Source organism: Eretmochelys imbricata, chromosome 1 (genome assembly GCF_965152235.1).
Source record: "Eretmochelys imbricata isolate rEreImb1 chromosome 1, rEreImb1.hap1, whole genome shotgun sequence".
Taxonomy (NCBI): Eukaryota; Metazoa; Chordata; order Testudines; family Cheloniidae; genus Eretmochelys; species Eretmochelys imbricata.
Genome location: NC_135572.1, coordinates 272,835,764 through 272,853,184, shown reverse-complemented (window position 1 = coordinate 272,853,184; position 17,421 = coordinate 272,835,764). Strand labels below are relative to the sequence as shown.

The window sequence follows — 17,421 nt, the reverse complement described above, 5'->3', positions numbered from 1 at the left end:
TCCAGGGGATACTGAATGTTTTGCCTCTGAATTGCTGGTTGAAACATGGCCAAAGTCAGCAGTGAGGGGTTCTTACTGCTAGACGTCTGCGAAATACATGGCTGCTCTTGATCTGGTTCTAGCGGTTGTCACTGTCCCCATCATAACTAGCCTCCTTGTTGGGAATCTCAGCAGTGTCCAAGGATCGAACGGGCCTAGAAACAGGACCTGCCCAGTTGCTCCTGGAGGAGAGGTCCCTTGAGATCAGAGTTGAAGGGCAGCGTAGGGAGCTGACATGGTCTCTGCACACCTCGTGCTGTGGCTGTTCTGCAGCTTGGGCCGTCTGCGTCTGGTGGTATGACTGTGACACCTTTGCGACTGTAGTTCACTTACAATAATAATTAAAAGGGAAACCCTAAATTTTTCTTCCCCTGTAGAGAAAAGGTAACAAGATCCTGCTATGAAACTTTTCCTTTCGTTTCCTTCTCTTCCCCCTCCCCCTCTTTGGTCCTGTTCAGATTGTAGAAACTGGAGCAGAACCTGCTCCTGCTGCTGCTGCAGTGACGCTCTTCTGCCTGTGGGACAGCCACACTCAGTACTGGCTACCCTGCCTTGGGAGGGAGCTTCCCAAAGTTTCCTTGTGCTGCCTTGGGCCTGCCCTAATTGGCTAAACTTGGGGCCCCTTCTGCTTTTCCTAACTCCTTAGCTTGATTTCTCCCCTCTCACTACCACCCACCCCGTTCCCTTTGCAGTGCATAGGTATAAAATCCTGGATTCCCAGTGCCAGGAGGTCAACCTGCATCCCTTTCCTTCACCCAAATGCACTGCTGACTGAGTAACGTAGTCTGACAAAAACCTTATGCAGTCCTTCATAACTGGCTTAATCTCGCTAAGTGCTGGGCATGCCTATCTCACTAAATCCATGGGATTTGAGGGCACTCAGCACCTCTCACAGGATCAGGCCCACTAGGACAGTTAAAACTTCAGAAGCAGAATGGTCTCGTAGCAAAGTACCAACGTTTTGTGCTCGGTAACAGGCAGGTTCTAAGCGAGGGGAGAGCCGTGAGGTTCTCGCTTGTATGCCAACTTGTGGGGCAGACATCAGGTTAACTAGTCACCAGGCAGTGCAGCGGTACTGTATCCATGTGAGCAAAGCGGCCAAATAAACCCCTCCCTCTGCAGATTTTGGGGTGTTCAGGAATGCAGAGTCTGACCTGGGCACTCTTTTTTCACCACAACAGAAGGCACCTGACACACTGGCTCTGGTGGCTCGACTAATTTGCCAACAAACACCGAGGCCAAGATTTTCATGTGACTGGTGATTTTGGGGAGACAAAAATGAGACTCCTTAACGGAGCCTGGTTTTCAGAAAATGCTGAGCACCCACCCTCTGAAAATCAGACCCCTTAGAGGTATCTCAAGGTAGACACCAGAAATCAGTAGCCACATCTGAAAATCTTGGCCGTAGATCGGGATGTGCTATGGATTACCTTTCCCGTTAGGTTGACTAGCCATTTCTATTTCACGTAAAAGGTTTGGGAGATCTTAACTTGTGTGTTAATTCCAGCTTCCATCTGTAGATAGTCACCCGAGCCTGCTAGTAATTATAGACCGGGGAGGGGGGAGAATGCTCTTTAAATCCTGTTAATCTCACATGCTATTCTTTGGCTCCTATTCCCAGGTGATCACTGGCGCCCTGCAGTCTTTGGTGTGGATTTTAAAGTTCCCTTTGCCTTCTATTGAAAAGAATACAGAGCAACTAACCAAGCAGCTTTTTCTGCTGCTGAAGGACTTTGCCAAGCCAGGAGCAGCCAGGGGCCAGAACTTCCATTTGGTGGTGAACTGTTTCAAAGTAAGCGGGGCCAAATAGAACAGTTCATAGGCGACTCGTGGGGAAGGAAGGGTCGAATGTTCCCTGCCCCCCCAACAGCTCTGAGCATGCCGGGGTGAGGAGTGGAAGGGGCGGGGCCAGAGCTGGAAGAGAAGGGGCAGGGCCAGAGCCGCTTCCCCCCAGGCTGCCCGAGACGCTGCCCGGTGCAGCCCAGTGGCGGACTGTGACTCGGAGAGCAGCAGGCTGCCCCCTGCCCAGGCTCAGCTTCCGGGGACAGTGGCCAAGGGAGCTGGGACGCTCTCCCCCTCCCCAGCAAGGCTCTCGCTGCTGCGCACAGAGCATGGCGGGTGGGCTCCAGTTCCCTCAGCTGCTGTCCCAGAAGCCAAGCCCGGGCGGGAGGCAGCCTGCTGCTGCTGTAGCCAAGCGCTCTCCCAGGCAGCTGTTGCGCTGCACGAGGCAGTGTCTGAGTGTGGCTCAGTCCCGCTCCTTGCCGGCGTCTGGCTGCCGGGAAGAGCAGCCAGATGTGCCCTGAGGGGGGATGGGGAACTGGCGCGGCAGGAGGACAGAGATTCCCCCCCGCCCCCAGGTAACATTGGCTGGGGAGAGCATGGGGGGCCCGGTTGGTTGGGGAGGAGACACATAGGGAGCTCATGTGTCCTCTTTAGCTGGTGCCCCTCTGTATGGGGGCGGGGTGCGTGCACCTGTCATCTGCGGAACAGTTTCATGTTCATTTCATGGAATCAGGAAAGTCCAGCTACAGATCCCTCAACCCTGCAGTCTGTGCCTGCACGGAGCCTCTTCTGTCCCTCTGCATGAGTCAGGACGCTAGGGAGGGAAAGAAATGGTCTTGCTGTTGCTGTCTTCACTGGAAACCTCATAAAAGTCACCTGAATGAACCCAGGTCTCTGCGTCAGCAAAGTGTTTTACAGAAGCGCGTTTATTGGGCAGTTCTGTTTCACTGAAACAGTCTTTTGCTCCCATTGTCTCTCTCGATAAATGTCACTTCTGTTTGATCAGCTTGTTTGCTTTTAAATTAAATGGGTTTAAAAAAAACCAGCAACTGAAATGAGCTTAGGAAAACTGGGCAATTAACAGCAGTAATCTTTATTGTGCATAGTGTCCTTCTGACAAATATAGCTTCAAAATGCTTTATCAAATTATGGTTACCTTATCCTGGGGATAGTTGCAGGATAAATAATACTAAATAGAAGCGAGGAAGGATTTTTTCTCAATGTGGTCCCGATTCCGCAAACCTTTTTGTTCCCGGGCCAATGTTTTGTTGAATGTGTTGGTGTATATTTCGTCTCCAACCTTGGTCACACTTTTTGTCTTGAATTTGCCAGCTGTAAACATGCTAACATTTGTTTCTTATGGGAAGAAGACTAGCTGAATCCTCCAGGGTTAAAGTTTGTGTATTACACCAGTGCTATCCACTAAATCAGGCTTCAGACAGATTTCAGTTTTTCAGAAAGAGTGTGTGTTGCTGAATGTCGCAGTTATTGATTTTATCGCGGTACGGAAGTGCAAATTGATCTGCTGGAACATGCCGTTCTAGTCACGTTACAATACCTGATTTTAATTTGCAGTGCGTAACTAGACTTGTGAGGAACACAAACAGTCACATAACAGAGAAACAGCTCCAGGTGTTGCTGGGATATGCTGAAGAAGATATCTATGATTCCTCGCGTCAAGCCACTGCCTTCGGCCTTTTAAAGGTATTGTTATAGAGCGTGTGTTTGGTTTACAATTTCCGGATTGTAGAAATGAAAGTGCTTATACTGTCTACCTGTTAATACAAAGCAGGTGAAAGATTACAGAATGTCTGTTAAAGGTGCCCTTGCTATAAAGAAGGCCACACAGCTTTTCTGCTTGATCTTAACATTAGAAGTTCAGGTTCTGTCTAGGTTAGACCAGTTTACAATGACGAGAGAACTAGTGAAATGATGAGATCACAAGAGTTCTTAGAGGAAAAGTAGAGCAATATGGAGTTTAAAACTGTTTCTGGGAGTTGTTTTGTTAACACATTTAACTTCAAAGAGTAATGAACGTTTTGGATAAATGATGCCTGTGTTAAAGACATGACAATCCCCGTCCCTTCAACTGAGCTGTGAGAGCTCACCATGAACATGCTGAAGGTCCTCCAGCAAAAGCAGACCTGACTTTGCAGGCCACCTCCTTTAAAAGGAGTTACTCTGGCAATAAAGATGTTCAAAGCTGGATGTTAAAATAACACCAAAGTTTGTTTTGCCACTGGGTGGTGCTGTTGTATCTGACAGTGCGCAAGCAGAATGAGAATGACGCAGGTTGTATTGTCACATGTTTTTTAAGGCTATTTTATCCAGAAAGCTGATTGTTCCTGAAATCGATGCCGTCATGCAGAAGGTTGCCAAGTTTGCCATCACAGGCCAGAGTGAGCCAGTGCGAGTCCAGTGCAGGCAGGTTAGTAGAAGGAGGTTTCTTTCCTTAAGCTCCGTGCTCTATTTTAATAAAACCCTATTAACAGAATTTCTTTTATTAATGATGATAAGCAGGTTTAACAGCCAAGTTTCTAGCACTCAACCCAAAACTGGCCTCATGTCTTAGGAGTTGCCTGACTGGATCAGACCCCAAGTCCATCTAGTCTGGTATCTTGACTCAGACAGTGGTCAGTACCAGATGCTTCAGAGGAAGATGTAAGACTCCCGCAGCAGGCAGATACGGGATAATCTGCCCCCTCCACCATTAAGTCTCCTCTTGATCTATAATAGTTCAAGATCAGCTTAAGCACTGAGCAGGAAGTTTAACATCTCTTACACCTTTTTTTGTTAGTAATATCCGTTTATAACTCTACGTAGTCTTGTTATCGCTATAACTGTTGAGTCCCCCCCTTTTTGACTCTTATTTCTCAGCCTTGATTACTTCATGTGGCAGTGAGTTCCACAGTCTCATCACACATTGGGTGAAAAGTATTTCCTTTTGAATTTCCCACATTTAATTTTGCTGCATGCCCCCTTTTTCTTGTTGTATAAGATAGGGAGAGCAGAAGCTTCCAACCTACCTTCTCTAAACCATTCATTATTTTATATACTTGTCCCCTCTTATTCGTCTCCTTTCAAAGGTAAAGAAGCCCAATTTCTTGGTTATTCTTGTTTTCCTTCTCTGAACTCCCTCTCACATTTAAGATATTTACTGTCTGATAAGGAACAGCGTTACAGCCCTGACTCAGCTAGATGCCCAAGTACGTGCTTAACCTGAAGCACAAGAACAGTCCCAGGACATTATTTCTAACATGCTTAAAGACCAGTATATCCTTCTATGCTTTGCTGAATTAGGACCTGAGTTACAGAGGGAGGAAGGGATAAATATCTTAAAGTGCAAGGTGAATCCTACCTCCTCTCAGAGAGCAAACTGGTTGGCTGTCTGCTGTATTTGGAAGGGTTCCCAGGTTGTGGTTGGAAAAGGAAGGGGTAGTATTTAAGAGGTAGAATTGGATGACAATCATTATCAGGGGAACACGGTTCCAGATTGTGGGGCTAAAAATAGAAAATAGAATTTAAAAAAAACAAACCATCCTCTGCACATGAACCCTTTTGAAATCACTGGAGCATCAAGACACAGCAAAGAAATTTGCCCACCTGGGATGATGTGGGTTCACCCTACTGTATTTGGCTCTCGAGAAATGAAAATGTTTTCTGAAGAAATAATTTGCAGCCAGGCTGACCACTTGGATATTTTTATTTATTTTCTGTATTGTGATGTGTCTGATGCCTACTGCGACCTTTACAGCGCCACCCACATAAACTTAAATTCATGCTAAGGCATCCTTTTTTAACACTAAAGGTAATTAACCTTTGGAACAATGTTCATAGTTCACTTCAAGTCTTTACATCAAGACTGGATGAGTTTCTAAAAGATCTGCTCTAGCTGATACAGGAATTACTGTGGGAAATTCTAAGGCCTGTGTTCTGGAGGTGGTAAGGCTAGATGTTCACAATGGTCCCTTCGGAGTCCGTTACTATAAATGGCAGATTTATAGTGGACACAGCTGATGATCTTAGCATTAGGGACCGTACTAAAATGAGTTTTAGTTTAATATTTAGAGAACTTATTTTGAGGTTTGTTGAGCCTGTCATTTTAAACAGAGACATCATAAACTCATAAGTGCTAGCGACAGTCATTACCAAGACTAAAGGCTTGTCCACACTGTGGGCACCATAGCAGTGTAGCTATGCCATTATAACCCCACAGTGTAGACACATCCTACAGCAGTGGAAGGGGTTTTTCCATCGCTCGAGGAACTCCTCTCCCCAAGTGACAGTAGCTAGGTTGACTGAAGCATTCTTCCAGTGACTTACCGCATCTACCTTGGGCATTAGGTTGGCCTAGCGACAGCATTCAGGGGTGTGGATTTTTCACACCCCTGAAGGCCGCAGCTATGTCGACTTAAGTTTTTAAGGGACTGATCTTGTAAGGTGCTGAGTGCCTGTAACTCCCATGCAAGTCAGTGGAAGTTGAGACGGCTTGTGCTTTGCAAGATGAGGCTTTATGTACACATGAAAGGGAGGTGTGTATCTTGTTAATAGTTTGTTGCAAAAAGCGTTGCTCTCATCATTACATTTTCACAAACTGATCCCGTTGTTTCTGGTAATTCTTCCTTCTCTCTTTTTTCAGATTTACCTGAAATACATTCTCGACTATCCCCTTGGTGACAAGCTGAAACCCAATTTGGAGTTCATATTTGCTCAGCTCAAGTGAGTTTGCAACCCTTGTTGTGTGTGTGGCTTTTCAAAAAGAGCAGTGCTATAAACCCTTTCTCATGCAAGTGTTCCATTGATCCCAGTGGCCCTGCTCATGAGAATAAGGGTATGCAGGGTTGGCACCATGTTTTCCTAGCTGTAAAAGTAAAATGTTCGCTTTGTTAGAAGCAAACGAAAGAGCATTTATGGCAAATAGATACCACACCTATCGATCTTTTCTTTAATTTCTGTACTGGTTTTGTCTGTTGCTGTTACATAACCAAAGTATGCCTTTAATTGTTTCCTCTTAAAGGTTAGTCAGCTGCACTGCTGGCTTGCGTACACACCCCTGTCATCCACATGCACTGTGACAGTGAATTACAGAGCACGCCAGTGTGGTGGGCTAACTGCCTCTTGTGGACCATGTTAACGTAGCCCTCTTCACGGGATGATGTTAACACAGACTTAAGTAGCTTCTAGTTTGCATCAGCAGCATGCACCTCGGGCAGTTACAACATATTCTGGTGCATTCTGCAAATGTCCCCATATAATTTACTCTCAGTGCCAGCAGCATATTCCAATACCCACCATGCTGACTCAGTGGCGTTGGCCATTAAGTGCAGGGTGCAAGAGTAGAGCCAACAGCCTGCCCATTCCTGTCCCTGTACATGTGCTCTGGGAGGTGGAGTAAGTGGTCACCGTGGTTGGTTACTCCTAATGCCAAGACCCAAGTCCCAGGTAACCTGCACTGGGGTGCAAGGGAGGTCTTTAGTCCCCCTCCCTCCTTTGCATGGGTAGGTAACACATGGCAAGCACATCCCCAAAGGACCACTGCCCAAGTGGAAAGATGGATGGGATCTTACAAAAAATAAGCTAGTTGGGGTTAGAATGACGTCTCCATTGACGCTGCATTCATCAGTGGGTCCTCTTGTGTATTGTGAATTCTGCTGATAGAACACATAACATGGAGGGCTGAATCCTGCTACCCTACCCCACTCAGAAGTATCTTACTCCTCCAGTAGTGTCTGTGGGGTGCCGGAGGGGAGAGGTACTTCTCCAGGTGAGTAAGGCTGTCTCTTAGTTATCACAGTTCAAATGTGTTAGTCTTCAGTTAAGCAAGTTGAGCAAATTGTTTGTCTCCACTATGGAACAGGCATTGATTATAAAGATCTGTTTGTTCAAAGATCCTTGGTGCGTATATTTGGAGAAACCCAAAATGTTTGCAGTTTTCTGAATTTCTTGCAATTTTGGAAGATACTAACCCACTCCATCTTGTTAATTATTTTCTTTCAGTTATGACTATGAGACAGGAAGAGAGTCTGCGTTGGAGATGATTGCTTACCTCTTCGAAATGTTCCCTCAGGTAACATACGTCTTAGTTTCAAGCAATCTGTGCTTTTCAGTTATATCCAGTAACTGGATTTGCAGATTTATTAGAACTGGATGCACTTGGCTGTTCACATCCTCTCCTGTCACAAATGTACGGCACAGTTCTCAGAACATTAGTGTTGGTTCTGCTCTAAAAAGTGACAGTTGCAATGACACACTGGAGTTTCACGCGGATTGTCTTTCAGTCGTTCCATGTCAGATTTGCTCATTTTACAAGCAAAATGGTGTTGCTATATGCACTAGAACCTGCTTAAACCAACTTGGAGATGTTTGGTTAGTGAGAAATGCTAAAAGAGCAGAAATGAAACACAGCAGGATGAGGGAGTGCATTCAAGTGCAATCACTGTATAATGGAGAAGCAGTAGCTGTTCCGTAGTTCAGGTTGAAGTAGCTTTCTATGAGCTTCCTTTTCCCTTCAACTTTCGGGAACATTTTTCAGAAATGTTAGGAAAAAAGTCAGCATTGGAATTTTAAAGCTAGGCTGTTTCAAGAATTGCCCTGTTCTTAAGATTTTCCTAAATCTTTTTTTGGACTTCCCATCTCTAAACTAATTTGGCCAACAATCTCCAGACTTGTGTCTTGGCGTTTCTGGAGAGAGAGTGTGCTTTTAGTGGGGGGACTCACAACGAGATCTAAAGAACTGGTCTCATGTCCGTACAGAGCAACATTTAAAACAGCGTTACATTTATTTATAAACAGACCGGCTGCTGACTCCAGGCAGTGCTGCTGCAACTGCTGGGCTGAACCAGAGGCTGTGAGCGTGGATGGGGGGGATGTAGGAGGAATGGGAAGAAAGCCCATCAAGCTCAGGGAGGAATGGGAAGAAAGCCCATCATGCATGAGGTGTGAATTTCCATCTATCGCAGTGGTGCCCAAACTTTTCCTGGCGTGCCCCAGTTTACCAATAATGGAATCTGTCCACACCCCCCTTCCATTACTGCACAGTTGGCTGAGCAGAGGAGCTTGGGCTGAAGGTGGAGCTGGGGGCAGAACTGGGGGTGGAGGAGGAGCTGGCCTGGGGGCAGAGAGGGAATGAGGGCAGAGCTGGGTTGGGGACAGCAGGGGGTGGAGTGAAGCTGCGGTTGGAGTCAGAGCTGGTCTGGGGGCAGAGCGGGGCTGGGTGGTGCTCCCTCCCCACCCCTCATGAGGGCTGGCCTGGGCCCCGCCATGCTCCTCCACCTCCGGAATGTTCCTCTGCAGCCCTCTAGGTTTGGGGACCACAGTTTGAGCACCACTGATCTATCATATGTAGATGGCTCCAATTCCAACGATGTCCGAGCACCTTACAATCTTTACTATATTTATCCCCCCAACATCCCTGTGAGGTAGGGATTAAATGGGGAAGCAAAGCACAGAGAGACTAATTAATTCCCTGCCTTGACAAGGGCCTCAGGCATTAGTGGCACCTTGGTCTCTCCTGCTCTCTGCCTGAGGCACACAGCATTTTAGTCTCCTGAGGACTGAAATACTTCAGATCTTTGGGCTTAATGTAGAGCTGCAGTTCCCAAACTGTGGGTGACAACCCCAGCAGATCGGGTCATGACAGTCCCTACTGTGCACAGGACGCCATTTTGCTCCATGCAGCATGAACGTCACAAAACATGGAGGATGCCATTTCACTCCACAAAATGGCATCCTCTACGCAGCGTGACCTTGCACACACCATACATATGAGGTCACACTATGCGGAGGACGCCATCTCGCTCTTCTGGTGTCATGGCAAGAAAGACTTCATTAAAACGGGGTCATGCTGGCAGAAAGTTTGAGAACCTGTGATCTAGAGGTCTCTGGGTGAAGATGAAGGGCCTGTGGTACACAGGATGGCAGACGGGTTGATCGGATGGTCCCTTCTGGCTTTTAACTCTGTGAAATACATGGACTGCCCAAGGTTGCATGAGAAGTCAGTGGCAGACCAGCAGATACAGGTCTCTGAAGTCCAACAACTGGACCACCCTTCCTCTGTTTGACTTCCTCTATTTGGGCCCAGAGTTGGGCCTCAGGAATCCTCCTGTTTGTGTTGGGGGGGTAAAATAAAACCTTTTTTTTTTTTTTTTAAATGCGGAAAGCCTTCTGGAGATTGCCAGGTGATTGATTGATTTGTTTCCTTTCAGGGATTACTCCATCAATACTGCGGGCTGTTCTTTGTCCCTCTCTGTATGATGATGGTAAATGACGACTCTGCCAAGTGCAAGAAAATGGCAGCCATGGCAAACAAATCTCTGCTCATTAAAGTAAACTCTGCAAACCGAGATCTGATGTTCTCACTAGTCACCATGTGGTTTAACAGCGAGAAGGTATTATTCGTTTCAGGGCACCCCAGCTCTTTTCACTGGGAGAATGGAACTGGAGCAAATCCGGGGTTTATAAATGTTTAATCTCAGAGGGTAGGTGGTGTGTTTAGTTAAACTTGTGTGGTGGTGCAGGGATAAGATTGTGGAGCATACCAGTCCTAGAGTCACAGCTTGTTAAAACTCCACTGTCCTGCAGAGTCCTTGCTGGCAAGGAGAGGAAGAAGCTATGTAGATTCATTCTTGAATAGGCCCAGCAGAAGTGGTTGCTGTAGCTAAGGTTATAAAACAATTTCCATTAGAGCCTGCCTTGTTTTACACGCTTATGGCTTTCTGAAAGTTCACCATTTGGATTGAACAATTCTCCTTGTTCAGTGTTTGCCCAAAGCTGCACGTTTTGGTGGTGAAATTTGAGCAAAATCCCCTTGAATTTGAGCTTAGTAATTGGTAGATGGTGCTATTTTTGTTCATCTGCTGCTTAGTCCATCCTCTCTATTACTGGGATGTAGCAGATTTAAGACCTTTTGGGTCCCGTCCTGACTTGAGTGGTTCTGTTAACTTTTTGAGTAGGCAAAATGTGTCTCCATTTGAGCTCTTTCATCTACAATATGCTAATCAAATAGATGGTCTGAAGCTACGGGTAACTTTGTGTTGTGCTTCAAAACCCTGTAGTTTTGGAAACTTGCTAAAAATTAGCATTCTTGAAAGTTCAGCTTTATGCTGTGAGCCTACGTTTCCTCACACGACTAGGGATATTGCGTGTCTTAGGCTCCCAACCTGACACCATAAAGAGGCCTGATTTTCAGAGCATGGATTGGTGCCCCACATTCTGGAAATCAATTTCCTTTAAAATTGTCCCAGTTTGGGTATGCAGAACAGAGGCACCCAAAATCACTAGTGACATCTGAAAATGTAGTGCCTTATTCGCTGAGCTGTATTACAGAGTGATGAGTTCTTCATATTATACCAAGAAATAACGATTGCTCTGCCCTCCTCTCTATTGGCAGAGCTCACACAAGAGACTAGCCACCCAGGCCTGTGGTTTGTTCGTGGAAGCCGAGGGAGTGGCGTTTGAAAGTCAACTTGGAGCCGTTCTCCCACTGATAGAAAAAGAAATTGAACCTCTGAAATTTGAAGATGTAAGTCATTAGACCAGGGATGAAATTTTGGGAAAGAGACAGGTTTAGCTGGGGAAATTGCAATAAATAAGTGGGAGGGGGAAGAGAAAAGGATAATGGAGGCAAGAATAAATGACTAAACTCTTTGGGCCTGTTACTTGACCAGCATGACTGATGAGACATGTGCCCAATACATAAGTTCTTAAAGGGACACTGTCAACTTAAAAATCACACTGTGTCTGTAAATGAAAACCTTTTCATGTGACATGTCAGTCTACAGGGGGGTTGGTCTGCATGTGTGTGTGGGAGAATCTAATAGAACCACCAAACTGTATGCATACCTGTGCTGAGTGACCACACGATCATGTTGCTGTAAATGTCAGCTCTTCTTGCCCCAGCCTCTCTCCAACTTTTGTCACCCTTGCTCATTGTCCCATCTGAAATTCCTATTGTCAGCTCGTCAGGACAGGGACAGATCTGCTGCGAGGTGCCCAGCATGCTCTTGGGCACTATAAAATAATGGTAGTAAGATGACTGTGGTGATTGTCTTCTTTGTTTTATTGGGAGGGATAGCTCCGTGGTTTGAGCATTGGCCTGCTAAACCCAGGGTTGTGAGTTCAGTCCCTGAGGGGGCCATTTAGGGATCTGGGGCAGAAATTGGGGATTGGTCCTGCTTTGAGCAGGGGGTTGGATTAGATGACCTCCTGAGGTCCCTTCCAACCCTGATATTCTATGATTCTATGACTGGAACCGGAAGAGATTAGAGAAAAAGCATCTGACCTTCTCTTTTTATAGTTTGTTGACTTTGTGCATTTGAGAGCACTTGATGTGTAGTGTGTCAGCTCTCCCTGTCTGGGTGAGGCTCTTCCACAGCAGTAGGAGAGAAGAAACACTCCTTTAAACAAAATGGGGATTGTAAAACCACAGAAATGGGCAGGGGGCTGATGTCACGTCTGACACTTTTTGGGATCCATTTATTTAAAAGCAGACTAAATATCAAGGTGATGGTGTTCTTATCACTGAGAATATCAACTCCCAGAAACCCATAGGTTTACATGGATACGAAAGGTCAGCAATACTGCACTGTGATTCTTCGTTTAACCTATAGAAAATATTAAAGTATTCAGTACAATTCCCTTCCTGTAATTCAGTCACTGGTTTATATGATGAAAGTCAGTTCAGTGCATCTGTTTTGGCTTCAGATTACATGGCTTCCACTGATTCCGATCAGTTGGTGAGCACTTTGTGATACTAATCACTAGTCATAAAGAAGCTGCCATGTATTTAATCAGGAATGCCAAAACGCTGAACAAGATAGAAGAGCTCAAGGAAGACCCAGGTGATGTGAGACAACTACAGCTGCAACTGGATTAGTCTGACATTGTTGCTGACACTGTAATCACTACATGTACATCCCTAATGATCCTGTGGATAAGCAGGCTTACTACAGTCAAGCTGATAGCTGCAGAGCTGATCAAAAGCAGGAAGCAGTTTAATACTATGCAGTTTACACTGTGTCACTCTAACAGGAACATGGTGCTTCACAGCTGTTACCGATAAAGTCAAACCTAGTTCATGAGAGGATTAAGTACTAGTTATAAATGATATAGTGTGTTTGTGTACATATGCCTGCATGTACATATATACAGAGACGAGCAACACGGCAATCTTCCTTTGGAAACTGAATCCTTGTGAAACAGTTTTAATGGACTCATTACACTAAATTCATATAGTAAATATAAAGTGGTCATAGGGGTCAATGTGGAAGACTTCAGCCATCAGTTAGATATTAAACATACAAAATAAGCCCTTCTGTACAATTCTAGCCAGCCATTGTAACTGTCTCTTTGTTGATTTATTTTTCTTTTTAGATAACAGAAGAGACTGAAGAAAAGGCAGCAGACAGATTGTTGTTCAGTTTTCTTACTTTGATAATAAAATTAATCAAGGAATGCAACATTATTCTGTTAACCAAACATAATGAGATTTTGAGCAATATCTGGCGTAAGTATGAATAATATTTTCTCCTGTATTAGAACTAAGATTATTGGTAATTTGTGTAGTTGTGGTTGCCCTGATGCAAACAGACGAAGATCTGTGCAGTACGATTTGCATTTTGAAGAGGCATCTATAATATATGGCAGTTACTAGTGAAAGAACAGATGCTAATAGAAAAGGTTAGACCATCAGTGAAAACGATCTGCCTCTCTGTTCTGGTTGCTAAGAACTATTTTGGGTAATCCAGACTGGTGCCTGTTTGGCTGTAATTACATCCCCTTAGAGTACAGCTTTCAGTTCTCTAAGAAAAATGGTTTTCTCTGTCAGATCATAAATAGCAGCCAGTGAACAGGTGACCCGGGGCACAGCAGCTCTTAAACAGGGTGTGTGTTTGGAAGGTCCATCTCAAAACCATTTTATTGATTGGCTGTAAGTGATGCACTGACACGTTAAGCTAACTCATTTTGGCGTGTGGCATTGGTGGGTTGTATTTTTTTTTTAATTGCTTCTCTCGCAGTCTGAAAAGGGCTTGTATTGGATTGATTGTGTCTGGAAGAACAACAGGCCTCCAAGGGTCTTTTTAGAAATCCCAGCAGGCGTCTTTGATAGGCCTGGAGGTCCGGAATTCATCCACGGAACGGATGCAGCATAGGCAGAGGTGATGCAAAGTTCCCCATGCTGCACCGCTGTTGTTCTTCAGTGTGTGGCTGGAGATAGAAGCTCTAGGGGAGAGAGGGCAACCACTGGCTTCTTTGCTGAGCTTGTCTATAAGGTTGCCAGTGGTGATGGATTTTAGAGCGTGGTCACCTGTCCCCTGAGAACCGGACTGAGATCTTCAACATGGCTCACAGGAGAAGTCACTGAACAGCCCCTTGTTTAAAAAAATACTCAACAGCAGAGTTCCAAACCACAGCACTTAAACTAATGTAGGCTGTTCGTGGATGGGAGCATTGCTGTAGCCTACTGGAGTGTTGTTCTTATGCAGGGGAGGGGGCTCTCAGATGGCCACAGCTTTTGTTCCCTGCCGTCCTGGGCTGGCTTGGAGTGGCTGGTGGCCCAGAAGCCTGCAGTCAAACTCAAAACAGATCAGCACAGTTTACAGTACTCTCCTCCTGACTGTAGCATGAACAGTGATGACTCCAGTTCCCATAACTGTATATGCTGGGCATGCTTACAACTTTGCAGAGGTGCCTGGGTACTTTCCCCTCTCCTATGGAAAGGGTTATGTTGGTTGAAAAGCTTTTTCTTTCCCCTGAAGGTCACGTTCAGTCCCATTTGTGGTACCCTCACAGCTGGGTGTGGCTGACTGCTGCTCAGATTTTTGGCTTGTTGTTTGCTTCTCACAAGCCAGAGGAACTTGTTAGCAAATGGAATGAGAGGAAGGCAGGCAAGAGCAAAAAAACCATGGTGGAGCCAGCAGCAACCAGGTTCTTCACAGATGAGCTGGATAAAAAGGTAAGGATGTTCCTGCTAATTTCCCCCTCCCCCCCCCGGAGCCAGTGTCTGTCGCCTGGCTGGTGTTTCTGATTGTCGCAATGCAAAGTAGCATTAGTTGCTGGTGTCCCATTTGTGTTTAAAGTTTGGACGCTCTCCACTGCTCTGTATTGATTGTTGGCAGGCTTCTCCCATAGGATTGCAGACTGCCTCCCTTAGGTCTCGCCCTCATCAGCAAAAAGGCTCCCATGAAGATCAGTATCTCTGAGCAAGAATTCTAGCCCGTCTAAGTGTTTGGGCCTCCCGTTAGCCTTTGGGAACAGTCTCTGTAGGATGGTAAAATAACCCCTTGGGCTACATCATCATCCTGCATGTTCCCTGTTATGTAAAGAATTCCAACTTCCTTTTCTCTCCACAGATGAAGGAACTTGCTTTAGCGTTCTGTCACCAGCTGCAGTCCAAGTTCCTGGATCAGTCTCTGGGAGAGCAGGTACGAGTCTGAGTAGGTTTCAAACTGCTGGGGGTATAAACCAAACTATGGGATAATCCACTATCCCTACAGAAAGCGTGAGTGCTCTTGGCTAGAAAGTGGAACACTTTCTATGTGCCATAGAAATGGTGAACGTTGAGGTGAAGATAAAATATCGCCAGAGAACCAGATTCTCTGGTCAGCTGAGATCAGCACTTATGCAAACGGCCTAGTGGAAAATTCTGTGCGGAGGAACTTTCTGTTGATGTAAATCTGCCAGCCGTAGCGCTGCCTCTACCCACCTGAGCTGCCCTGTCACATCTAGCGTGAGAGGCAGAGGAAGCCTAGCAGCGCGTGGAGGCTGTATGCTGGAGTGGGGCTCTGTGATACCAGATCCTTCATCGGCAGAAGGTTCCTGAGCTCCCAGGGCTGTTCTGTGCAGCCCTCACATGGTGGGCTGGGCATCTCTGAATCATGGAGCTACAACCAGCTTCCCTGCAGCCAGCTCAACTCACTCCCCCCTTGCAAGTACAGCTCAGACAGGGTGGAGAATCGAAGCCTGCCTGCTTGCTGTGAACCGATCCTTCTGCACTCAGCTTGAGTTATATGGCTGAGCTGAAGTTCTGATGTCCGTTGGAATTGGCTTAGATCCACCCAGTGCAAGCCAGATTCTGTTCTAGGTTGGGCAGGCCACAAGGAGCACTCCCACTGCAGGTCCTGGCTAGACACAGAGCCTGCTCCCTCTGAGCACTGCTATGGACGCTAGCCATCTCCAGGGGAAGAATGTGGGCATGACCATAGCATCTCCACCAGCTCCCAGGGCAGCCTCTGGAAGGGTGCTGGAGATAACTCTCTGATATGTGCTATGGCATAATTCTGAACTGTTTGGCCTTAATACATTTTCCTCTCAAAGGGCCTGATCCCAAAGCCCACTGAAGTCCATGGGAATTTTCCATTGGCTTCTATGGTCTTTGGATTGGGCCCAAAGGGGGATGTCCGTATTCTAAAACTTGCAAAACTTGCTTTGCTGTGTGCAGCGGTCTACATGAATTGCACTTCCTTGGGTTTGATAATCCCAACCTCTTTAAAACCTCTCACCTGCCTCCTTCATGCCCCAGGGTCCGTACTGGCCACTCAATTGGTTTTTCTTTTCACTGTTGAAGGTTATAAAGAACTTGTTGTTTGTGGCCAGAGTTCTCTACCTTCTGGTCCCAGATTCAGAGGAAGGGGAGGAGACCAAAGATTATGAAATGGGAGGGCAGGAGGATGCTTCTGAAGACGAAGGTGAAAAGGCAGCATCTGCTCAGGAAGAGAAGGAAGGCGAAGTAGAAGAGAAAAGCAGACCAGCCACAGTGTTGTGGGTGATGAAAAGACTCTCTCTGATGGCAAAGCGAGAAGCAGCATATTCCCCTAAAAACCCTGTGAAGGTAAGAACTGTGTTGTCCCTCCCTCCATTTGACAGCATTGGGAGCTGCTCGGTGGAAAGCCTACCAATGTTGTCCTTTAGCCCCTCAGAAACTAGCTTGGGGTGCCTGCTGGGAGGCAGGTGCTGGAGGTGGGTGCTAGGCTAAGGAGGAATAAAAGTTTCTGAGTAGCGAGAGATGATGGAGCTTGCTGCTGTAGAGAGTCCCTGTTCTGTTTCTCTGCTCTGCCTTCCCTCCCTCTGCTTCCTGCTCTACCTTCTTTCCCCACCCCTGCTCCTTTCATTCCCAGGCCTCCACCTTCTCTACATTAAGTGTTTTTTAACTTTGAATGAATTGGTCAGGCAGGATGCTCCACGAATGTTTGTTCTTTATGCTGGGAGCCATGTGTGTCCTGGAACAAATGCTCAGTGTCCAGACAGGCATGTAGGGGAAAGTTCCATCTTCCTCTTTCTGCCTGGGGCGCTCCCATGAAGCACCAGAACACACCCTCTCTCCCTTAGCCAGGGTCACAAGTGTTACCTTCCCCACCGGTCCGCTGCCACACAGCTCATGGTGACAGTTTGGTAGGGCAGAGGTTCTCAGACTGTGGTCTGTGGCCCACAAGCTCCGTACAGGTGGGCTGTGGGCAGTTCCCTCTAAGGTATGCACCTGGGCAGAAGCATACGAGAGAATGAAGGACCACCCACCTGTGTGGCTCCACTAATGAGGTGCATGGACCAGATGCTGAGGAATAGGGGGTACATGGAGGGGGGAATTTGGGATGTGCAGGGCTGCGG

General features: G+C 46.4%; 1 protein-coding gene across 2 annotated transcripts in view; it reads left to right on the top strand.

Moving 5' to 3' along the window:
• Positions 1–17,421, top strand: part of UTP20 (UTP20 small subunit processome component) — an 83,988-nt gene that overhangs the window by 64,477 nt on the left and 2,090 nt on the right. For both annotated transcript variants that reach the window (XM_077831745.1, XM_077831749.1), the window contains 11 exons: positions 1,661–1,831; positions 3,397–3,525; positions 4,139–4,249; positions 6,461–6,540; positions 7,819–7,888; positions 10,026–10,208; positions 11,210–11,341; positions 13,192–13,324; positions 14,577–14,773; positions 15,171–15,242; positions 16,385–16,648. In XM_077831745.1, the coding sequence (XP_077687871.1) occupies positions 1,661–1,831; positions 3,397–3,525; positions 4,139–4,249; positions 6,461–6,540; positions 7,819–7,888; positions 10,026–10,208; positions 11,210–11,341; positions 13,192–13,324; positions 14,577–14,773; positions 15,171–15,242; positions 16,385–16,648 (1,542 nt within the window). The remainder of the gene's footprint in view (positions 1–1,660; positions 1,832–3,396; positions 3,526–4,138; positions 4,250–6,460; positions 6,541–7,818; positions 7,889–10,025; positions 10,209–11,209; positions 11,342–13,191; positions 13,325–14,576; positions 14,774–15,170; positions 15,243–16,384; positions 16,649–17,421) is intronic.